General features: G+C 50.6%; 1 protein-coding gene across 5 annotated transcripts; it reads right to left on the reverse strand.

Annotated features, from left to right (window-relative positions):
* Window positions 1–7,185: 7,185 nt before the first annotated feature.
* On the reverse strand, window positions 7,186–24,604 carry FLOT2 (flotillin 2). Of its 5 annotated transcripts, none has more exons than XM_079797507.1 (11): window positions 24,422–24,604; window positions 18,053–18,134; window positions 12,616–12,706; window positions 11,524–11,647; window positions 10,956–11,074; window positions 10,543–10,656; window positions 10,322–10,441; window positions 10,019–10,233; window positions 9,128–9,311; window positions 8,704–8,853; window positions 7,186–8,590 (listed from the first exon to the last, which is right to left on the reverse strand). In XM_079797507.1, the coding sequence occupies exons 1-11, from the start codon at window positions 24,468–24,470 to the stop codon at window positions 8,552–8,554; spliced, it is 1,287 nt and encodes a 428-aa protein (XP_079653633.1). In that variant the 5' UTR covers window positions 24,471–24,604; the 3' UTR covers window positions 7,186–8,551. The 5 variants fall into 5 exon arrangements, with proteins under 5 accessions (XP_079653633.1, XP_079653634.1, XP_079653636.1 ...); XM_079797508.1 differs by lacking the exon at window positions 12,616–12,706 and adding an exon at window positions 14,660–14,750; XM_079797509.1 differs by lacking the exon at window positions 24,422–24,604 and adding an exon at window positions 20,251–20,368 and having other exon boundaries at window positions 7,250–8,590.
* Between the last annotated feature and the right edge of the window lie 160 nt (window positions 24,605–24,764).

The following is a 24,764-nucleotide window of genomic DNA, read 5'->3' on the forward strand; positions in this document are numbered from 1 at the left end:
GCATCAATGATGAGAGAGAATCATTGATCGGCTGCCTCCTGCATGCCCTACACTATGGATTGAGCCCACAACCCTACACTATGGATTGTGACCTGACTGGGAATTGAACTGTGACCTCCTGGTTCATAGGTCAATGCTCAACCACTGAGCCACACTGGCCAGGCCTGTTTCAATTTTGTTTGTTCATTTATTTTGTTCTTTAGATTCCACATATAAGGGAAATCATATGGTATTTGTCTTTCTCTGTCTGACTTATTTCATTTAGCATAATACTCTCTAAGCCATCCAGGCTGTCTCAAATAGTAAAATTCATTCTTTTTTTATGACCAAGTAATATTTCATGTGGCAATTAATTTTTGAATTAACTTTTTATTGAAGTACAACATAGATTCAAAAAGTACACAACTCATAAGTGAATTATCACAAAGTGAACACACCCATGTAAGAACCACCCAGATCAAGAAAGAAAACTTACCAGCACATTCCCAGGAGCCTCCTGTGTCCTCTCTTGGTCATGACCCTCTTTCTTTCCAAAGATGACCTTCTATCTTGACTTCTAATGCCATAAATTAGCTTTACCTGCTTTTTTTTACTTTATATAATGGACTGATACACAATGTATTATTATTTTTTTAAAATATGTTTTTATTGATTTCAGAGAGGAAGGGAGAGGAAAAGAGATAGAAACATCAATGATGAGAGAGAATCATTGATCAGCCACCTTCTGCAAACCCCACACTGGGGATTGAGCCCACAACCCAGGCATGTGCCCTGACAGGGAATCGAACGGTGACCTCCTGGTTCATAGGTCGATGCTCAACCACTGAGCCACACCTGCCAGGCCATGATATATTATTTTTTTTGGTCTGGCTTCTTTCTCTCAACATTTTGAGATTCATTTTTTTAAAAAAAAAATTTGCAAATTGAGTATTATTATATTAGAAGAACAATTAAAAAATTATTTTTATTGATCTCAGAGAGGAAGGGAAAGGGAGATAGAAGCATCAATGATGAGAGAGAATCATTGATTGGCTGTCTCCTGCACACCCCCTACTGGGGATCAAGCCCACAACCTGGGCATGTGCCCTTGACCGGAATTGAACCCAGGACCCTTCAGTCCACAGGCTGACGCTCTATCCACTGAGCCAAACCTGCTAGGGCCATTTTGAGATTCATCCAAGTCGTTGTATGTATCAGTAATTTGTTTGTTTTCATTACTGTGTAGTACGTATTTATTTAACTTCTTTTTTACTTTTATTTTTTTTGTTAATCCTCACCCAAGGATATTTTTCCATTGATTTTTATTATTTATTTATTTATTTATTTATTTATTTATTTATTTTTGTATTGATTTTTATTAGAGAGGAAAGGGGAGAGAGAGACACGCACATTGATTTATTTTAAAATATATTTTACTGATTTTTTCCAGAGAGGAAGGGAGAGGGAGAGAGAGTTAGAAACATCGATGAGAGAGAAACATCGATCAGTTGCCTCCTGCACACCCCGCACTGGGGATGTGCCCGCAACCAAGGTACATGCCCTTGACCGGAATCGAACCTGGGACCTTTCAGTCCGCAGACCGACGCTCTATCCACTGAGCCAAACTGGTTTCGGCTCCATTGATTTTTAGAAAGAGTGGGAGGGAGAGGGAAGAGACATTAATGTGAGAGACACATCGATTGGTTGCTTCCTGGATGCACCTGGATCAGGGCAGGGGAACCTGCAACTGAGGTATGTGCCCCTTGACCTGAGTTGAACCCGAGACCCTTCAGTCTGCAGGCTGACGTGCTATCCACTGAGAGAAACCAGCTAGGGCTTCTTTTTTACTTATTGAGTGATTTTTACAGAGATGAGAGAGAGAGAGAGAAACACCGACTTTTTGTTCCACTTATGTGTTCATTGATTAATTTTTGTATGTGCTCTGATGGGGAACAAACCCACAGCCCTGGTGTATTGGGACAACACTCTAATCAACTGAGCTACTCAGACAGGGCTACCGTGTAGTATTTAATTTCCTGATTATACTACACTGTATTCATTCTACTATTGGTAAACATTTGGGTTGTTTGAATTTGAGGGTCATTATTCATAATGCTGCTATGAATACTCTTGTGCATACATGTATGAATATTTCTGCTGGAAGTGGAATGGTTGGGTCAAAACCTATGTTATATCCTTGGGTGAGGATTAACAACAACAACAAAAAAAGTAAAAAAAGAAGTTAAATAAATACGTACCACACAGTAATGAAAATAAACAAATTGCTGATACATACAACAACTTGAATGAATCTCAAAATGGCCCTAGCCGGTTTGGCTCAGTGGATAGAGCGTATCGGCACACATCTCTACCAGCAGTGCTTGAAAGTTCCAATTGCTCCACAGCCTCATCTACACTTGGTATTGTTACTTTTCTCCCTTTTAGTCACGTTGGTGGGTGTGTAGTGATATCTTATCCTGGTTTTAATTTGCATTTCCCTGATGACTAATGAAGTTATGCATGTTAATTCCATCATCCATTGCTGTGTGATAAATCATCCCCAAACATGGAAACTTAAACTCTCTCTCACCGTTTCAGGGGTCAGGATTTCAGGAGGTAGGCTGGGCCCAATTGGCTTGAGGTCTGTCAGATAGGGGCTGGAAGAGCTGGGGGCTGGCCAGGCATCTCTCTCTCTCTCTTCATATAACTCAGGGCCTATGTGTCTATCTGCTCGGGCTTCCTCACAGCACAGTGACCTCAGAACAGTCAGACTGCTTACCTAGTGGTTAGAAGCTACATTGTCATGGTCTAGCCTCAGAAGTCACATAGCATCTACTATATTTTAATGACGTAAATAGTCACAAAATCCACTCAGTTTCAAGGGAAGGTGGCATAGGCTCTGCTTCTAATTGGAAGTCAAAGTCACATTGTAACAGGAACAGGTGGAACAGAAGATATTGTTGCCACTATTTTTGCAAAATACAGTCTTCCAAACACATCTTCATACATCCCTTGGCCATTCTGTGTAGGGCTTGAGCCTATCATTTGTCTATTATTCTGTATATTTACTGCAATTAAAAATAAAAGTTATATACTGCCGAAACCGGTTTGGCTCAGTGGATAGAGCGTCGGCCTGCGGACTCGAGGGTCCCAGGTTCGATTCCGGTCAAGGGCATGTGCCTTGGTTGAGGGCACATCCCCAGTGGGGTGTGTGCAGGAGGCAGCTGATCGATGTTTCTCTCTCGTCGATGTTTCTAACTCTCTATCCCTCTCTCTTCCTCTCTGTAAAAAATCAATAAAATATATTTAAAAAAATAACAAAACTCATTTATTTTAAAAAAAAATAATAAAAATAAAAAAATAAAAGTTATATAAATGGAATCATATAGTATGCCACATTTTGGGATTAGCTCTTTTTTGCTTAGCAAAGCTCCCTGGAGATTAATGTCTTATCAATCTTTTCTTTTGTAGTTACTGATTTTCATATTATTTTAAAAAATCTTTGCTTACCCTAAGGTCATAAGGATATTCTGTTATTTTCTACATGTTTTGTTATTTTACTTTTCACATTTAGATCTAGAATTGATCTGGAATTGATTTTGTATACAATGTGAGGTTCATGGGCAAGAACCACCCCTCCCCCCCCCCCCATATCCAGTATCTTATTGAAAAGACTACTCTTTCCACATAGCTCTACATTGTCAATTTTGTCTTAAAACAAGTGTGTTTTTGGACTCTCCATCCTATTCCATTGGTCTACTGTGTGCCAATATCAATTACACTGTCTTAATGACTAAAACTTTTTTAAAAAATATATTTTATTGATTTCTTACAGAGAGGAAGGGAGAGAGATAGAGTTAGAAACATCGATGAGAGAGAAACATCAATCAGCCGCCTCCTACACAACCCCCACTGGGGATGTGCCCGCAACCAAGGTACATGCTCTTGACCGGAATCGAACCCGGGACCCCTCAGTCCGCAGGCTGATGCTCTATCCACTGAGCCAAACTGGTTTCGGCATGACTAAAACTTTTTAAAAAATATATTTTTATTGATTTCAGAGAGGAAAGGAGAGGGAGAGAGAGAGAAACATCAACAATGAGAATCACTCATTGGCTGCTTCCTGCATGCCCCCTACTGGGGATCAAGCCTGCAACCCGGGCATGTGCCCTTAGTCTGGAATCAAACCAGGGACCCTTCAGTCTGCAGGCTGATGCTCTATCCACTGAGCCAAACCAGCTAAGGCTTAATGACTAAAACTTTAAGTCTTGATACTGATAGTTAAATCCTCCAACTTTGCTTTTTCAAGTTTGTCTTGCTTATTCTTGGTCCTTTGGCAATTCCCTATAACTTTCATAATTAGGTTTGTTTTTTTTTTAGGAGTTCAAGTGACAGTGGTAAGATTTATTAAAGCGAAAGTACACTCTCAGAGAGGGAAAGAGAGCAGGCAGGCTTGAAGTGCAACTGGCCATAATTAGTTTGCCAATTAAAACTCTCTTGGGATTTTTTTTTAAATATATTTTTTTATTGATTTTTCACAGAGAGGAAGGGAGAGGGATAGAGAGCTAGAAACATCGATGAGAGAGAAACATCGATCAGCTGCCTCCTGCACGCCCCCTACCGGGGATGTGCCCGCAACCAATGTACATGCCCTCGACCAGAATCGAACCCAGGACCTTCCAGTCCGCAGACCGACGCTCTATCCACTGAGCCAAACCGGTTTCGGCTCTCTTGGGATTTTGATTGGGATTGTATTGAACCTATAGACCAATTGGGGAGAGTTGATATTTTTGCAATACTGAGTCTTCAAATTCATGAATATAGCATCTTGAAGGCATTTTTTTTTAAATTTCATTTTTTCTCTCATATCCAGTATGTCAGCAATTCTGCTTAGTTCAAAATATATACAGAATCTGAGTGCTTCTCCACCACCTGCATTGGTCAGAGTGGCCATCATATTCACCTGTATTATTGCAATACTGGTGAGAAGCACCTGTCTTCCTGCTGCCTTGCTTACACCTCTTCATCTGTTCTCAGGAGGGTGTTTAGAGCAATGTTCTTATTGGGGTGTTTTGGTATTATAGGATGCAAGTCCTTTATCAGATATATGCATTGTAAATATTTTTTCTGACTGCACTTGCCTTTTTAAGTTTCTATGTATTATTTATGTACTTATTTATAATATATTTTTATTGATTTCAGAGAGGAAGGGAGAGGGAGAAAGAGATAGAAACATCAATGATGAGAGAGAATCATTGATTGGGTGCCTCCTGTACGCCCCACACTGGGGATCGAGCCTGCAACCCGGGCATGTGCTCTGACCGGAATCAAACCATCACCCCATGGTTCATAGGTCAAAGCTCAGCCACTGAGCCACGCCTGCTGGGCTTAAGTTTCTTTTCTTTTGATGAACAGACTTAATTATATGTTCTTATTTATCAATTTCATCTTTAATGGTCTTCTTTTCCCCCCTTAAGAAATCTTGCCTATGCCAAGGTCATAAAGACATTCCCGTTATTTTATAAGCTTTGTGATTTGAGTTTTGACTTTAGGTCTATGATCCATCTCAAACTAGTTTTTGTTTATGGAGTGAGGTAGGGATTGTGATTAAATTTTCCCTTCATACAGACTCAGTTGTTCTAGCACCATTTTTTTTTAAAATATTTTTTTTCCTTGAAGACAAATCTTCACAGTGCTTAGAATGATTTTTTATTAATTATTACTATTATTTTTTGTTAATCCTCACCCAACGATAATTTTCCATTGATTTTTAGGGAGAGTGGAAGAGAGAGGGAAAGACAGAGAGAAACATCAATGTGAGAGACACATTGATTGCCTCCTGCATGAGCCCTGACCAGGGCCTGGACCAGGGAGGAGCCTGCAACTGAGGTATGTGCCCTTGACTGGAATTGAACCCAGGATCCTTTGGTCTGCAGGCTGACACTCCATCCATTGAGCCAAACCGGCTAGGGCAGAATGATCTTTTTAAATATGTCAGAGGACATCACTCCTCTTTCAAAAACCTTCAGTGGTTTCCCATCTGAGAGTAATTGACCCAAATATGCCATTACAGTAAGGTTCCACATTTCCATCTTGACCTCATCTACTGCTCCCCTCCCTGCTGCTTGTTCACTCTCACTTCCAAACACACTGACCTCCTTGCTGTTCTTTGATCATGACAGACACATTCCCACCTTGGAGGTCTTTGGTTGGGAAGCTCTGCCCCTCACATATCTGCATTGCTTATTCTTTTACCTTTTATTTTATTTTATTTTTTAAATATATTTTATTGATTTTTTACAGAGAGGAAGAGAGAGGGATAGAGAGTTAGAAACATCGATGAGAGAGAAACATCGATCAGCTGCCTCTTGCACACCCCCTACTGGGGATGTGCCCGCAACCAAGGTACGTGCCCTTGACCGGAATCGAACCTGGGACCCTTGAGTCTGCAGGCCGATGCTCTATCCACTGAGCCAAACCGGTTTCGGCTCTTTTACCTTTTAATTGAAAAATGTTTTATTTTCAGAGATGTCACCTTTGGAATTTAAAATAAGCAGTACAGAGAAATTGTTTCACAATACATGTAGTTTTAACCTTTATTTCTCAAATAGGTCTTCCTTCAACACCCTAAAATTTCAACACCCTCCCAAACTTTCTAGTTCTTTCAGAGTTTTATTTTTTTTTTCTTAGTACACACCATCATGTAACATTGTATACGTATTTAATTTTTCTTATTTCGTTTCCCCCACTTGAGTGGCAAGCTCTAAAAGCTATGGATTTGTTCTGTTCATTGCAGTCTCCTCAGCATCTAGGACAATACCTGGAACATAGCAAGCATTAGATAAATCTGTAAAATGAGTAAGAATATTGAAGCCCAGAAAGATGAAGTTACCTGTTCAAGATGACATAGGTAATAAACAACTGAGCTAAAATTTAAACCCAAGCAGCCTAACTCCAGAGTTCATGCTCTTAAGCCTGAGAAGTGGACTCCATTACTGAGTGGGGCTCAGGATGGGCAGAGAGATACAGTGGACCCGAGAGTCCCTATTCTTCTGCCTGAAATGGAGCCGGGCCTCCCAGAGCTCAGGTCTAGCCTCAGCAGCTGGGCCAATGGCTGCCCTGTCTCAGGATACTATTCGGGACACAGCAAGTGTGCTGATGCCCTCAAGTGGCTAGGGTGGGAAAGACAGACCAAGTATAGCCTTCAGGAGGAGTATATGGGTGGGGTATCTGTTAGTTCTTGGTTCCCAGTCTCTGAAGGAGTATATGGGTGGGGTATCTGTTAGTTCTTGGTTCCCAGTCTCTCCCCTCACAGAAGACACAATATAGGGCATTGGCATAACAGACCTTTATTTTACCAGAAGGGACAGGCAGCGGGGCAGTGCAGCATCCAAGCCCCAGACCAAACATGCAGCATCCACATGCAGGAACAGCTACACAGGCTGGGGCAGGGCCCGTGCCAGGGGTGGGGGACTGGGACCATAGGACATCACAGCACCCCTGGGTGCTTGGCCCCTGGGCCTCTCTGCCTCCACTAGAGCAAGGAGACAGAGGGCTGGGCTGCTCCCGTGGCTGGGATCCTATCACTCTGGCCAGGAAGAAAGATGGCACAAGGAGTATGAAGTCTGGCCAGTCTACAGCACTCGATTCTGTACAGGGTTGGCACAGCCTTGCCCACTGAAAGGGCCTGGCCTCATACCCAGAACAAAGCAGCCCTAGCAGGAAGAGGGTCTACAGAACTTCTTAGTCCCCAAAAGGGCTAGACCCTGATCCCAGAAAGACTTAGCAGAGTTGGGACCAAGCCTCATTCCAGCAGGGACATGTCCACGAGGGGGACTTCCCTGAGCACAAGCAGGGGCCTCCTAAGGCAGTAGTCAACTGAGAGCTGTTATAGACAGGAGGCCTTGCTTCTGTGCCCCTGGCGTGGGGTAGAAAGGTAAGGTATGAGAGCAGACCTGGGGTTGGGGATGTGTGAAGGGCAATGGCCTGGGTCTGGAGGCCACTGCTACCTAGCCTAGAGGGGCTAGAGTGAGTGAGCCTGGGGTTTCCCAGGGGAGGGTTTAGGGCTGGAAAACCAGGCCAGGAGAGGGGCAGGTGGCCATTCTACCCAGACCCCCTGCACCCATGCTGAGGTCTGGACAAGGCCACAGGGAGGATGCACAGAGAACTTCAAGGCACCAGGATTCTGAAGAGCAGCAGGGCCACCCCTTACAGACAGACAGTGATTATAATAAACATCTTCAGCTTAAATTACATGTGTGTAAAGGATGGGTGGGAGGAAAGAGGGAGAGAAAAAGACAAACAGACAAAGGAAGAGGCATATGTACAGGAAGGTGGAAGAGACACACCAGATGAATATGGCAGTGAATGTGAGGGTGTGGGGTAAAGGAGAAGAGGAAGGAGACAGACAGGAGAAGGGACGACAGCCAGAGAAGGCCTGAACACGCAGCACTTCTGGTCCCTACAAATAAGGCACCAGAGTCAGTAACATTCCCGTTGTTCCTGCAGTATTGAGACAGGTGCTGGAGGGAGGAGCGGGCAGCTGCTGAAGGGTGTGGGTTCTTCGGGAGCCTCACACCTGTACACCGGTGGCCTTCTGGATCAGGGGTATCTGTAAGGATGGGAGATGCCATGAGGCCATGGCTCTGGGGCCCACAACCATTCCACATAGGTCAGTCCAGTAGGCTACCCAGGCAACCTCATCACAGCGAGCAAAGTACACACCTTGGATAGGTCCACGCCTGTGAGGGCATGCACAGAGGCAGGCAGCTCGGCCAGCAGTCGGTTCACTTCTGATGTCACCTTATTGTTGTCCCCGGTGAGGACCACAATCTCATCGACTTTGGTCAATGGGGCTGCGACTTTGGCAGCAATCTAGGAGGTTGGGTGAGAGGAGAGCTTAGTTGGTTCTGACTCCGCCCACTTGCCCTGCCCAGCATTTCTCCCCTCCTCATCTCACCTAAACCCCCAAGCAGCCTGGGTGGCCCTTATTTGAAAGCCATACTCTGGATGCCTGTTGTAGGGTTCCTGCTCCTGCTGAATACTCCCCCATTTAATTCTTCTAGGCAGCCTGTCGCTGTGTTCCTGACAAGGCCCCACGAAATTCCTGCACTTGCCCAGCTAGTCCCAGCCTAGGTGGGAGCCTCACCTGGGGCAGGGCCTCCAGCACCATGGCCATCTTGGCGGAGTCCCCATATTTCTGGTAGGCCTCAGCCTTGAGCTTCATCCGCTCCGCCTCTGCCTTGCCCATCGCCTCGATGACTGCAGCCTCCGCCTCACCGATTTTTCGGATCTTCTCAGCCTCTGCCTGAGCCAAGAGGACTTGCTTCACCCTGAGGGAGTCCAGGTGCGGCAGGATCAGTGGGATGTACCAGGGGTCCCTCAAGCCTTCTACTTGCATGCCTCCTCCCTTTCCTAGCTGGCTAGGTCCCTGGGGAGCCAGCCCATGATCCTTCTGCCCCCAGGGACCCTGACTGTGGAGCAGATTTATCAGGACCGGGACCAGTTTGCCAAGCTGGTGCGGGAGGTGGCAGCCCCTGACGTCGGCCGCATGGGCATCGAGATCCTCAGCTTTACCATCAAGGTGCGGTTGAGGGGAAAACTGTAGTCCCCTAAATCTGGGAGTGGGGGACTTGGCAGGAGGGGAACCTTTGTGCTTATAACTGTCCCTAGGGAGCCTTGGCCAGGTAGCCTGGTGGGGGCCAGCAAACCCTCAAGCCCTCTGCTCTGGCAGGTGGTGTCAGGGTGGGGGACACGTGCAGGGGGTGCCCTGGCATTCTGGCTCTGGCCAGGGAGAGGTACGGGCTTCCAGAGGCAAACAGAGAGGAGATTAACCAGGATGCTGTGTCAAGCACCATTCCAGGCCCTCAAACCCCCTTTATCTAATTCAGTTCTCCTAACAATGAAGCCATGTTCCTCGCAGTGAGTAAACAGGATGGAGGAGCACTGGCTTCTAAACTGTGGTCAGGAGCGTGGGGGGAGTGCGCGCACGGCAGAGGAGCCCGCCTGCCGCCTGCCCCTGCCGCCCAGCAGCACTCACTTTTCGCCCTCGGCTATCTGCTGCATGCGGTGCGCCTCGGCCTCAGCGGGGCGGCGCACTGTGGCAATGAGCTCCTTGTCTGTGCGCAGGATCTCCTGTGTCTCCACTGCAATCTGCTTCTTCCGCTGCACAACCTCGATCTCAATCTCTTCTTGCCGGATCTTCTGCTGCTCGCGGGCCCCTTGTAGCTCATAGGCCAGCTGGGCCTCAGCTGTCTGCGGGAGACGTGTGGTTAGCATGTCAGAGGCTAGTTGCCAAGTCTTGAGTCCTGAGCCCCAACCCAGGTGCCCTATGGCTCCTCACCTTGACATTGACTTCCTCACTGAAGGCTGACTTCTGCAGCTCGAAGGCTCGCTTGGAGTCGGCGATTTTGGTGTCTGCCATGAACTTCACGTCCAGCATCTCCCTCTTGCACTCGGCTTCCTGGGATCAGGAGGGGCATGTGCTGAGGGTCCTCTGAGAAACCATGGTCCCACCACCCCTGAGTTCCCTGTCCCTGGGGGCGGGAAGGAGAATCCACATACCCGGATGCCTGCATCCCGCTCGGCCTCGGCCACCCCGATGTCAGCATCTCTCTGAACCACAGCAGTCTGCGTCTTGCCCAGGGAGCTCAGGTAGTCCACTTTGTCATACACATCCTGGGGAGGGAAGGTAGAGGGAGTCATCCCTAGAACAGTTTTTAAGCATTTTTATTTTTTATTGATTTGAGAGAGAAACATTGATTTGTTGTTCCACTTATTTATGCATTCATTGGTTGCTTCTTGTATGTGCCCTGAGAGGAGATCAAACCCGTGACCTTGGCAGATGGGGACAACGCTCTAATGACCAGGCCACCTGGCCAAGGCTCCCTAGGGACAGTTATAAGCACAAAGGTTCCCCTCCTGCCAAGTCCCCCACTCCCAGATTTAGGGGACTACAGTTTTCCCCTCAACCGCACCTTGATGGTAAAGCTGAGGATCTCGATGCCCATGCGGCCGACGTCAGGGGCTGCCACCTCCCGCACCAGCTTGGCAAACTGGTCCCGGTCCTGATAAATCTGCTCCACAGTCAGGGTCCCTGGGGGCAGAAGGATCATGGGCTGGCTCCCCAGGGACCTAGCCAGCTAGGAAAGGGAGGAGGCATGCAAGTAGAGGTCTGAGTATATGCAGGGTTGTGCAGTCTGAGCTGGGTCTTCCTGGTTTCTTCTTAACTGCTTAGCGCCAAGCCTCCTTCTGCAGAGTCCAGGCTGGATGAAGAAAAGTGTTCTAAGCAGCACTAGGTGCCTGATCAGACTGGCAGCCCCTCACCCCACCCCCCACCCTTCACTCAATGCCCTCCTCTTCACTCAAGTCACCTGAAGTTCTGAAAGGAAATACTTGAGGAAAAATGTTTCAGCTTTTCATCTAGAAACCTTGGTGGTCTGACAGACCCCCCGCCCCCTCCTGCACCCTCCCTGGCCCTGGTCTGGGGCCCTGTGATGCTCCTCCAGGGCAGCAGTGGGGTCCCTGGGCTGGGCAGGGTCTCACCGAGGATGGAGCGCAGGTGCCCCTCCAGGGTCTGCAGGACGACATTCTTGATGTCCTGCACATTCTTGCCCAGGAACTGCTCGCAGGCCACGGCCAGAAGCTCCTTCTCCGTCATGATCTTCACCTGCCAGTGGGCACAAAGGTGCCTGAGCCAGGATGAAGGGAGCAGACGGAGGCCCCAGACCCAGTGTGGAGGACGGTGGCTATGTCCCTCCCCTCCCTTTTCAGACGTGGTCTGGGGGCGGGGGTGGAGTCTGTCTGAGGCCTCTAGTGGGGATAGCACACAAGAATTCTCACATTGAGAAATTCCATCCTTACTGAAAGCCCAGGCCCTGATGTGGCCTCTCTCCTGGGCATGTGGGACTGGTCCCCTCACCCTTCCAGTCCATGTGCTTGTCCCTCATTAGCCAATTCCTCCCTCGCAGGCTCCCCACAGGTGGGAGACCTGAAGACTGAGGGACAGAGAATGCCAAAAGGACAATGAACCATAGGGACAGAGACAGACACACTAGGAAAGAGAGCCTAGACAGGGCAGGGGATAGGTCCAGGGGTGCCACCCAGACCCTTCCTGAGATACTAAGCCAACAACCCCCACACCAGAGGCCTACAACACTGTTGAGTCTCTCTGCTCTGTGAAGCTGAGAGGGGGACTAGGGCAGGAAGCCCCTCACCCAGGCACCAAGTTGGGGACATAACAGTCTCCGACTCCAGAGCCTGCCTGACATGACCTCAGCCTCCGGTCCCCACACCTCCAGCCCCCTACCCAGGGAACGGGGGAGGGCCTGGATTCTGGGGCTTGGCAGTTCCGACACCTGCAAAGAACGGGGTGGGGTTAGTGCGACAGGAGCCCTCAGCACTGGTTCTGTCCCTCGAGGGCCCGCTGAGGAGAAAAGGGGTGTCTGTTAGTTCTGCTGGGTGGCCAAGGGGCCAAGAGAGCACGTTCCGGTGGCGATGACCCTCTTTTGGAAGGGGGGGCAGGGGCAGTGGTGCTGGAGAGAGAATGCCCCTGGCTGTTGTCTTCTCCTCCCCCCAAATCCCAGCACAGGATGAGGCAGCTCAACGGTCATGCGCAGAGCTGCTGAGTTACTATACCTGGGCGACACCCGTCACAGTTAAAGCTACCCCCTCGGCCGTCTCTACGTCCTCGCAGCGGGGCTGCAACGTCATAATCTCTAGGGAAATCCTGCCAAGAAATGCAAAACAGGGGCATGGGTCTGGGGGCCCAGTGCCTGGGGTGTGGGGGAAGAGTCCAATACCTCACTGCTCCGGCTGGGATAGGCCAGCGGTCCTGTTGCAGAGAAGGGTGGGGAGGATCCCCCAAGGGGTCGTGGCTGGAAGTGTGTGTGAAGGGGGTGGGTGGGGAGGCAGGGCAGGATGATGCAGGTGCCTCCAGGGCGAGTGTGAGTGTGCTATCCGTGTCTACAGCCTCTGCTGACATCAGCCTGGCTTAGAGTGGGAAAAGGAAGCAGAGAAGTGGTTGTGGTGGTCTGGGCTGGTGGAAGGGTGGGGAGAGTCCGGGAGCTGCTGTGTGTGTATATCCCGGGAGAGCAAGTAAGTGCTGGTACTGCAGGATGTGCTGTGTAGGTTGTTCATGGGTGCCATCTGACCTTCCCCAGGGGCCCTCACCTGTTCCCTGGGTGTGCTCAGCACTCCAGGATGCCCCGGGAGGCTGCCTACAAAGCTGTGCTTGCTGGTCTGGCTGGCTGGGAGTACCCACTGCTGGGCCATGATGAGGGGTCCTGCGTCTGCCCCTTGCCAGGGAAGCCCTGCCTGGTCTCTCCGCCTGCCAGCAGACTACGAGGTGAAGCTTACCCTCTGGGGTTGGGCCCAGGTGGTTAAGTTGGGAATGGGGCCACACTAGAGCTTCCTGGCCAAAAAGTGCTAGAAAGGCTTGTTCTACCCAGACGATCTGAGGCCTCAAGGGTCCACATCACCCGTTTAAAAAGGACCTAGGCATCTGCAGTTATCTCAGGCAGAGCAGTGGATTTGGAGGCAAGTGGGCTGCTTTAGACAGGAGGTGAGGCAGGCCAGGGCCCTGCCTAAAGGGCTCTGAGCTCCTCAGGCCTCTGTGCTGAAGCCTGCCCCCCCACGGCTACAAGGGGCAAGCGAGATGGGCGGTCCCCTTCCCAATTAGAGATGGCAGGGGGGGTGAGGAAGGGAGTAGTGGTACAGTTTTTGCCTGAAAAGGCTGAAGGGCAATATCATGCAGAGGGAAGGGGATGGGTAAGATGACACTTAGGTCTCTTCTTGTAATGGGAACGGCACATGACAAAGAGAGCACTTGCAGTTACTAAACGCCCTGGCCGAGGGATGAATTCCAGCAGCTACGGCTACTTGGCAATGAAGAGGGAGACACCAGGTTACTTGCTTTTCAGAGTAAACACAATTTCATAATAAAGCTTGGGTTTCTCTAGCACTCTTTTTCCAAAATCCCCAAAGTGCCCTCATAGTGTTTCACTTGCCTTTCCAATATCCCTACATGGCACAGAGAGGACCTGATTCTCCCCACCCATTTCACAGATGGGAAAACAAAGCCTAGTGACAAGAGAGCTGCTCAAGGGCCTCTCAACAAAGCATTAGGGGTAGGGAACGGCCCAGGCTCTTTTTGCTCAGGCCCGGCAAGAAGATTGAAGGGGTCAAAGGGGCTGGGCGAACAGAACTCCCCATGAGACCTATCTTCTGGCCTTGCAAGGAGGGGGGCTAGGGCTTGACCCTAGGGCGGCAGCCTGGAGAGGAGGCTAGCAAGGGGCTCTGTGGCACCTGGAGGACCAGGACTTCATCAGCTGTAGACACGCCTGAACCCACCCAACCCACACAGCCCAGCTCTATCACGTAAGGGCCTGTGTCTCCTGCCTCAGCTCACTCCCAATTTAGGCTTGCATCCAAGGACACCAACTGGCAGACTTGGACAGAGCTTCCAGAATCCACTGTTCTTTCCCCACTAGCAGCCCCAGTGGGTGAGGGCAAGGGAGCTGGGGAGCTATAGGGCTCTATCCTGGTACTCAGACCAGCAGAGGTGGGAACAGAGAGGAGAGGCCCACTCTCAGGAGGGCAGTCCATCTGTCCTGCCTGCCAGGCCCCACGGGGCAGGAAGAGAGAAGGTTAGACACAGAGGAGGAAGCAGGTGGGTTATTACCTGTGCAACCCCTGTTACGAATAGCGGGACCCCCTCCGACGTCTCAATATTCTCACAGCGACACAGGATGGTCATAACCTCCAGAGACAGTCTGAGGAGCAGCCGGGGGTAGGGAGAGGTAGGGGCAGGAAGGGGTAGGAGGGGACACAGCAAACACACACAGTGGTTACCAGATAAGCACCGATGCCTGATGCCTGGGGGCAGGGGGGTTGCTCTCCATACTTCAGCCCCCCACTGCCAGCTCAGCCTAGGGCTGTAGGGGGACAAAGACACCCTCTTGCTGGCCTGACGCCTCTGGGTCTCTTCTCTAGCCCCCATACTCTTCCAAGGAGATGCTGCTGGGCTGGGAAAAGAGCCTGTTGATGCCCCGGACCTGTGATCTGAGGTCAGGAGGCCTGTGCACAGGGCACCTGCGCTGCTCACCACCTGCTCCCCGGGAGACTTCTGGCATGATCAGGGAGACTTAGCCTCAGCTCCACACTCCAAACACAGGCAAACCTGTGTTTCCAGAAACTGGGAGAGGGAGGTCATTCTGGGGCTTAATGAGCCATAGCAAATACCCAATCCTGCTCGGGGCACACAAGCTCAAGGTCTGTGCTACATATCACTAAGATGGCAATTTAGGGCCCTGGCCGGTTGCTCAGTGGTTAGCGTACTGAGCCTCGGCTCGGACCAAAGGGTCTCGGGTTCAACTCCTGGTCAAAGGCATGTACCTCAGTTGTGGGTTTGATCCCCACCCCAGTTGGGGCATGTGCAGGAGGGAACCAATTGCTCTCTCTCTCTCTCTCCTCCCCTACCCCCTCCTCCCTTTTACTCTGTCTGAAAATCAATGGAAAAAATATCCTTAGGTGAGGATTTAAAAAAAAAAAAGAAAAAAGAGAGAATTTAGAGCCAGAAAAGTCCAAAGAAAAATTTGGATTTTCTGATTTGGGGGTGCCGGTGTCAAGGAAGGCTGGGGGAGAAAGTGTGCCCCTGCCGGAATATTCACAGGGACAACTGGGAGATGACAGAGCAGTTCACTTTGGAATTTCCAGTGTTGGGCACAGGCAGAGAAGAGTCATGGTAAGAAAACAAGGCGCCTCTAAGCCATTGGCCCACCCTATTTGGGCTACTTGGGCCTCCCCAGGGCAGCGTGTGTGTGCAAATGTGTATAGGGAAGGGGTCTAGGCAGAGGCCAGTCTGTGGACAGCGTGGAAGGTTGCCTTGAACCAGAGGAAGGGAGGACGGAGACTGAGGCTGAAGGAGCAGAAGCAAGTCGTTTGGGGTGATGGGAAACCCTCACCTCAACTCTCACATGCCACCCCTGGGGGCTCTGGCCATGCAGATGTGCAAAGGCTGCCTTCTTTCAAGCTCCTACCACCAGCACCCTAAGGCCGGAGAGAACTCTTGACCTGGCTCAGAAAGGAAACCACCAAGCTCTCTTCTGGGGAAGGAGGAGAGGGGGAGATAGCAGGATGGGAAGGAAGGAGGGAGGGAAGGAGGAAGGGAAGGAGGGAAGACAGGAGGCTGCAGCTCAGATGCCAGAGGTGGAGGAATCGCTCAGGTAAGGAGAGAGCCGCCCATATGATGATAATATGGGACGTGGCAGCAAAGTGCAGCAGAGGGGACTTCACAGAGCCTGGAGAAGACAGCTGACACCGAGAGTGGGTGACATGGAAAGTACCTCGAAAGGGAGGCTGAGGATCCATGCTGGGTTAGCAGCCTCTCCTCTGACCTGAGAGGCTCCTCTGGTCTAGGGAAATGAAGGCCTGGGTTTGTAGCGATGTCCCCCAAGCAGGCTAGGGGTTGGGGAAAGAGGCACCCCCAGAATAGGGCCCAAGAAGGAGAGGGGCTGCAGACTCAGACTGCCCAGCAAGTGGGACCAGAGGGAGAATGCTGAGCCTGGCTGTGTGAGATTGGTTTCCTAGGACAAGGTACAAGGTCTTCCTCCCCTCTCTTCCAAACCTGCTGTCAGAGAAGCCTGGCTCAGTCCTGGGCTCTGATCCCTGGAGCAAGAAGCGTGGGGGGAGTGGGGGACCAAGAATGTGGACAAAGAGCTGCAGAGTGGTTGCCCTAGCAGTGGCTGCCCATGCAGGACCCATCTCTGGGCAAGCTGCAAATTCTCTGGGCCTTGCTGTACACTGAGGTGCTTGGACAGGACACTGTTGTCCCAGGACTGCAGGGCATATGGGGTGGCAGTGTCTCTGGAGAGGACAACCCCTGGTTTCTGACAGGGCAACTGGCCCACTCAAAAGTGCCCATGAGCCTCCTGAGAGGAGGCCGTGACCAGTATTGATAGCTCCCTGACGCTTTTGGCCTTGGGCCAGAAGAGTCCCCCAGGATCCCACTCAGGCAGAGCAAAGGGAGGGGAGAGATGGGAAAGTGGGAGGGGTTACTGGGCAATCAGTGAAGTTAAAAAACTGTGACATGCTTCCCACGCCCGGGACCCTAGCTGACACTTTCAGCCTCCCTGGAACCACGGGCACTGACGGCTCAGTGCAGCCCTGCGACTCCTATCTGCTGCCTGGTGGGGCTGGGGAGAGGGGGATTTCCACTGGAATCTCCATCACGTCCCCTTCAGATGACACCCCTGCCCCCACATGCCTGTCCCCTCACAGCTCTGCTGCCCTTCTGGCCTGGGTCCTGGCCTGGAAGGATCTGGGTCCCTGCCCTGATCTCCCATAGCAGGAGCGGGTGATGGCGGAAAGGTGGCTGGCATGCCTCATTCTCCTCTTGGGTGGGCAGTGAGGGCAGCAGGAAAGGTCCAGGTGGAATCTGGCCCTGCCAGGGGCTCTGGAGGAGCCAGAGGGTATGGCCTATGATAGTCCCTCTGGGGAGCTGAAATATCCCTTCCTCTAGTCTTCCCACACCGATTTAGGAAGTCCAGACCTGGCTTGCCCACCCTGGCACTAATTCCTTAGATCGCCACTCCTGTCTCTAACCCACTGCTATCAGAGAGCCACTTCAGACTGGACATGCATTCTCTGCTATTTAGCCCTTGCCTGCATTTCCCAGGGCCCGTAAAGGTGAGGGTGCATGCTAGGGGTCTCTTCAGCCTTCTCTCCCTCCCTAGACCCACTCTGAACAGGGTGTAGAATTAAAGCTTCACAAATAACTCTGAGCTAAAGTCAGGGCATTAGGATTCTGCCTGGGCAGGACCCCGAGTTCTCTGGGCCAGAAGCGAGGCCTCCAATGGAAAAAAGTGCACCCACTAAGGAGGAGGTGCCCATGGAGAGACCTCCAGCATCCCTGTGCAACCCATTCCGCCTGCTTCTCCGGAGGCTCCCACCCCCAGAATGAAATGTGGCAAGTGGCAGATGCTCTAGCTGATCTGTGGGGAGACAGGGGAAAGCTGAAAACCCTCTCTCCCTTGCCCACCAGGATGCCAGTTTCCCTGAGCCCCCAAGTCCTTACCTCTGAGTGTCAGAGATACACCACCAGGCCCAGGCCCAGCCGCCAAACACATACTGTTTATAGTCCGAACCACAACAGCCCCCTGGAGAACAAAGCAAAACATTGCTGGTCAATCAGCTCTTGGGTTTGTCTATCCCCAATCCCTCCAACAGCAACCCTGGGCCTTTACCTGCTCAGACACTTAAATCGCATTTTGAGTGCCAGGTGCTGAGGTTACACATAAATGGGAGACATGCCCTTAAGGGTCTTGGAATCTAGTTAGGTAGATAGGCAGGTTGCATAAAAAGAAGAATATCCAATGAATAGATCAGAATGTATGTGCTTTCAGAGAACAGGAGAGGTCAATGGGCAGGGGTGAGCAGCAAAAGCTTTCATCATTCAGTCAGCCATTCATTTAGCAAAGAAGTAGAGTATTTTCTCTGCTAGGCATAGAAATGAAGGTGATAGGTCCTGTCTTGAAGGAGATAAGACTAGGAGGAGGGACCTACTTTTTTTTTTTTTTTTTTTTTTTTAGATGATTGTAATGCCATGCAATCCACCTATTATCAGGGCAGGTGCAGACAGGGAGGGAATGCAGTCCCCCACCCCTCACACACTGGGAGACTGCTGGGAGGGAGGGAGACTCGAGCCAAGGTGGGAGCCTTGCTCAAGCCTGGCAGACACATCTCGGTGAGGCTGCTCCTATATTCCCAGGGGTTCAGAGTGACTTTGTTCCTCTTGTGGGAGCAGATAGAGAAGGCAAGACCTCAAAACAAAGGCCAACTCATGGCACCAATGGAAAGAGTGAAATAAAGGTCTAAAAAGAAAGTGCTCCTGGAAACTATGTACCAACTAAACAGAATGTGAATCTGGCCTGGACCCAGAGTCATGCTGTGGACATGTTCGGCATGCTCACTGTACAGAAAGTGAGAAAAACCAATTCCTGAAATTCTTGTTGTGAACCCTCCAGCAAATGCCAAAATTACTCAAGTTCAAGAAAACTTGCGTAAAAGCTGGAGGGGCAGTTCACTTGTAGTGAAAAGAAGTGTACAGGAAAGATGATTCAAAGGAAATGTGATTGTTTATTAAAAAAACTAAAAAAGGAAATATGATTGGGAAAAAAGTCAGTAGATGCCATCATTTCCATGTTCACAAACTGGGGTTTTAAGGAGAGCCTTAGGGTATTTGCCTCCCAAGGTCAAGTGTCAGGGATAGTTTCCTGTAGCTGAGTAACAGTGTCTATGAGGACCCATAGCAAGGAACAAGCTGGGGGAGGGCAGGTCACAGAGTGTCTCAGGTATCAGGCCAAGGAGCTGTGTGTGTGTGTGTGTGTGTGAGTGAGAGAGAGAGAGAGAGAGAGAGAGAGAGATGGAGGGCCACACAGAGATTTAAACTGGGGAGCAACAAGCCCTGGCCGGGTAGCTCATTTGGTTACAGTATCGTCCCTATATGCCAAGGTTGCGGGTTCAATTCCCAGCAACCTTACAAGAATCAACCAATGAATGCATAAAAAAGTGGAACAACAAACTGATGTTTCCCTCTCTTTCTCCCCTCCCTCCCTCTCTCTCTCAAAAATCAATAAATTTTAAAAAACCTCTATTTTTAGTTTTATAAATATAAAATTATATTTGCATTTTAGAAACACTCCTTTGCACAAGGAGGAAGACGCTGGGGTCAGGGAGATTGGGCGAAGCCTCGTGCAGTGGCTGACGTTGAGGGATGACTCCTGGAGAACTTCCTGTGTAAGTGGGAAGGTTCTGTAGCTGCACTGTCAACAATGGCAGCCCCGAGCCACAGGTGGCTGTTGAGCATTTGAAATGTGGCTGCTCCGACTGAGGAAATGAATTTTAATTTAATTAATTAAGTTGAAGTAGCCATTTGTGGCTACTGGATACCATATCGGTGTAGCTCTGCAGTCCAGGTTTGGGTGATTGGTGAAGCAACCAAAACAGACACGACGGAGAGAACCTCAAACTGGAGAGACGTTTTGGATGAGTGGAGGTGAAGGAACAAAGTCTCCAGGAGTGCGGAGGGCCTGCAGGTTCGTGAACTGGCATCTGAGACTGCGCACAAAACGGCCAAATCCGTTTCCCGGGGCCGCTGCTGTGCGCAGTGGGCACGTAGCTGGGCCAGAGGCCCAGGGAGCGAAGATCAGCCCACATGTGAGTAGTGGTAGGAAGAGGAGGTCTTAGGTCTCTGTTTCTTTGTGGTGCAAGTACCTGTTCACAGGGCCGCTGTTCAATGGAAGCTCCTGCAGGCTTCTCTGCCCTGGGCAGTGGGGTATGGGAGGCCTCTAAGGACAAGCAGTCAATCTGAAACCTAAACCATCTCAGGATCCAATGAAACTGGAAGAAGGTCAAAAATCACAGCTTGTTTCACTACTTCTGGCCTGCTGGGGGCTGGGGCCTGGCTGCCTCCAGCCAGCTCCAGGGCACTTCTCCATGTGCTGGGGGAGGAGGTGGTGGTGGTGGGGTGGGCTACGGGGAGGTCTGGGGTGACGGTTAGGGGGATGTCCACCCTTTACCTTTAACTCAGTCTTTGACCTTGGGAGCAGGCTGCCACACACAGCTCAAGCTGGGCCTTGGCCAAGAGCAACATGGCCAGGTTCCCAGGGGTAGCAACAACAGGAAGCTGGGGTTGCCAGACTACCCCGTCCCCAGCAGCCTCCTCTTCTGGAAGGCATCTTCCTCCCCGCTTCCTGCTCACGCTGGGCCTGAGCACCATTCCCAAAAGAGAACACTTAGGTGTCCCTTCCTTGCCTGTCCTAATTCCCACTGTCTTGAGACCTGAAAGTTCTCCCCAATTTTATCTCACTTTTTTTTAAAATATATTTTATTGATTTTTTACAGAGAGGAAGGGAGAGGGATAGAGAGTTAGAAACATCAATGAGAGAGAAACATCGATCAGCTGCCTCCTGCACACCCCCCACTGGGGATGTGCCCGCAACCAAGGTACATGCCCTTGACCGGAATCGAACCTGGGACCCTTCAGTCCGAAGGCCGACGCTCTATCCACTGAGCCAAACCAGCCAGAGCTTATCTCACTTTTTCTAAGCCAACTTGCTTTCTTTGTCTATCCTTCCCCAAGCTGAAGAATAACAAAACACCCCTAGATAACCTCCGCCCCATTCTGAGCCCCGCCCCAGACACATTCCGCCCTCAGGGAAACCCCTTCCCTTCCTATCCTTCCCTCTCCCACCTTCTTCTTCCTGTTGGTCCAGAAAACCATACTCTAAAGGGGGATTTAGCCTTTTTTTGAGCCACAAACATCCTTAGGAGTCCAGCAATGCTGGAGTGTTCATAAATGCATAAAATAAAATTCATAAGAAACAAATTATATTAAAAGTTATGAAAATATTAAACCCACCAAATATGTGGTATAGTGGGACATGTAATACGTAGTAATATGTGTGATACATTAAATAAGGTCTGTGTTAGATCTAATAATTGGCTTAATTTCAAAGTAGTGATGAACATAAATGATTTTAAAAATATTTTTATTGATATCAGAAAGAAAGGGAGAGGGAGAGATAGAAACATCAATGATGAAAAAAAAAAAAAGAAACATCAATGATGAGAGAATCCTTGATCGGCTGCCTCCTGCATGCCCCACACTGGGGATCCAGCCCAGAAATCCGGGTATGTGCCCTGACCTAAAACCGAACCTCGACCTCCTGGTTCAAAGGCCGACACTCAACCACTGAGCCATGCCAGCTGGGCCATAAATGATTGTTAAGGTATTACAACAAATGCAGTTTAGTAGGAAAAGATCTGCTAATACCATTATGGACTGTCACCGACATTCATAATCATAGGAGACACTAAATATAAATGCACTTTTCTCCCCATCCAAATGTACAGACGTCTACAGTCTATCCACAATCCCAGGTTAAGAAACTCTGACCTATTATGGAGATGAGAGAATTATGTACAGTATTTGGATTCCCCTTTCAAAAATCCCAAAATAGAAATAAAGTAAAAGGTTTTCTATTATAGAATGGAGGAGGAAGGTTAGACAACCAGAAGAACCTCAGACTTCAGGTGAAGAAGATGACACGAGATATATCAGCCTCCTTCTTCTGAAACTGGGCTTGGTGAGATGCTCCTGGACTTAGATACAGGCCAAGTAACCAGGTGGGGCGGGGCTGGGGGTAGTGACTCTGATCTCCTGGGAGACCATGTGCAAGAGAGAGCTGCATCTCAGTTTGATCACTTCAAATCCCAAGGTGCTATTATGCTAGGCATCATCCTTCCCTCTTCTCTCGCACCCTTCCTTGACTCCAGCACCCTCAATTCTCAGCACAGCCTCCTCCCCCCACCCCTAAAACAGCTTCCAAATTAGCACTGCATCGGCCTCTGGCAAGAGGACCTCGTTTCTGACAACTGGAAGGTACAGAGCAGCCTATCTCAGGGGTTCCTCTCACCCCTCTCCAAAGAGATTGGAGCTTTTGTCTCCTTAGCTCAGAGACCAGGCTTCCAGAAAGAAACTCACAAGAGAAACAAAGTAGCTCAGTTGGTTAAAGGATTGTCCCAATAAGCCAAGGCTGTGGGTTCCGTTCCCAGTCAGGGTACATACAAGAATCAACCAGTGTATGCATAAATGGGTGGAACAACAAGTTGATATTTTTCTCTCTTTAAAAAAGTCAATTAAAAAAAAAAAAAAAAAAGGGAAGTCCTGCTGGTGTGGATCAGTGGTTGGGCATCGATCCATGAACTAAGAGGTCACCAGTCTGACTTCCCGTCAGCGCACATACCAGCTTTCGGGCTCGATATCCAGATATCCAGTAGGGGGCGTGTAGGAGGCAGACCATCTATGAAGTTTCTGTTTCTCTCTCATCGATGTTTCCCTCTATCCCTCTCCCTTTAAAAACCAATAAAAACATATTTCCAAAAAAAAAAACAAAACATAATGCAGATTCGGGTTCTAAAAGCCTTCTTTAGAAGTGTGGGCTGGGAGACGGGTCTAGCTCTTACAGAAGTAGGTGCAAATTTGGCCTCAGTCGCCCTAGCTGCTTTGGCTCAGTGGATAGTGTCAGCCTGCAGACCAAAGGGTCCTGGGTTCGATTCTGGTCAAGGGCACATGCCCCCGGTTGCAGGCTTGGTTTCCAGTAGGGGGCGTGCAGGAGGCAGCCAATCAATGATTCTCATCATTGACATTTCTATCTCTCTCCCTCTCCCTTCCTCTCTGAAATCAATAAAAATATTTGGCCTCAGTGTTCTCTGGGGATCTCCCTCCTGACCTCAAGGCTATCTCAGGTCTATAGGAAAGTGAAGGTGGGAGTAAGAGCCTGATCAGGGAGAGTGGGGATTCCTATCCCAGTGAAGAAATTGATTTTAAGATCCAGACTGTGCCAGAAGCCATGTTCTGGGGTAAAAGTTTTCAATGGATTTATCAATCTTTCCCAAAGGTGGGCAGCCATAACACCTGGCTTAGCCTACCCGCTTCTACCTCCTTCTGCAGACAGCTGCAAAACTCTGTGCACAGGCTTAAAATCGGCATTGAGCGTGGAAAGGAAGACATGAGGCCTCCAAGCTGTCAGGAACCGCGGACCCTCCCTGGCACCTGCAATCCAGGGCTGCTGCACAAGCTGGTGCCTTGAAAGGCTTCAGCCACCTTCCAAGAAACCCACATACACAATTTAAAAGGCAGCCTTAAGACAAGATACCGCTCCCCTCCCCTAATACTGCAGAGTCTCCAAGCCCCACCTAAGCGCACAGAAATTCTGGAGCCTGCAGCATTTTGCAACAGGGACAGCACAAACCAGAACCCGATTTCTCAACCTGTAGAGGCCGCACCCAGCTCCGTGCCAGGAAACCCCAGCAAGCCCCAGCCTGCTGGGGATTAACGGGTCTCCGAGTGCCCGGAGAAATGATGCGTCCCAGGGCCTCTCCCCACGTAGGCACCTGCTCTCCAGAGCTGCGCGACCCACCCCACGTCCCGGGCGCCGGAATTCAGCCAAACCGCTGTTCCTCTCCCTCCCGGAACCCCACAGCTTCAGTTCGGGATCTCCGCCCACCCCGCCAAGGCCACGGAGGGGGGACGTGCCTAGAGGGGAGGCGGAGAAAGGAGGGGATAAACATGGGGACAACACGCTGTGGGGGAGGAGCCCCGGTGGGCGCCGAGCACCGAAGGTGTGAGTAGGGGGGATTCTCCGGGAAGGTCTCGGGTGCCGCCCGGAGCGCAGGAGACTCAGGCCCGATTCTCGGGGTCCCGACCTCGTCCCCCCGCGGCACTGCCCTCCACCCTCGGGGGCCTTCCCTGGCCTACTCTTCCCCGTCGCTCCCCAGCCCGAGACCCCTCCTCATCCCCCTTTCCAGGCACAGCGCCACCCGACCCCCAACACCGTCCGCACCGCGCGCCCCAGCCCCACCTCTCCCGCTGCCCCCTCACCTGAAACCACCAGCGCCTCGTTGGGCCCCACCGTGTGGCAATTGCCCATGGCGCCGACGGGACGGAAGGCCCCCAGGGGCCGCAGAGACCGGGACGGACAGCAGTCGGCAGCCCGCACTCCGCTCCCACCGCACCGTGGGCCGCGCCCAGCCAATCGCGCCGCCCCCAGCCCGCCAGCGCCCCTCCGCGGCCGCGGCCCCGCCGGAAGTGGGGCGGCGGAGGGCGGGGCCGGCTCGGGGAGAGGCGGCGAGGCGCTCAGCCTGGGTAGGCAACGCGCTTTATTGCACGCGGGTCGGGGTGGCGGGGCCCAGCCCTAACGCACCCGGAAAGCGTCCCTCTGCTC

The sequence above is a fragment of the Cnephaeus nilssonii genome (assembly GCF_951640355.1).
Source record: "Cnephaeus nilssonii genome assembly, chromosome: 19".
In the NCBI taxonomy this organism is placed as follows: domain Eukaryota; kingdom Metazoa; phylum Chordata; class Mammalia; order Chiroptera; family Vespertilionidae; genus Cnephaeus; species Cnephaeus nilssonii.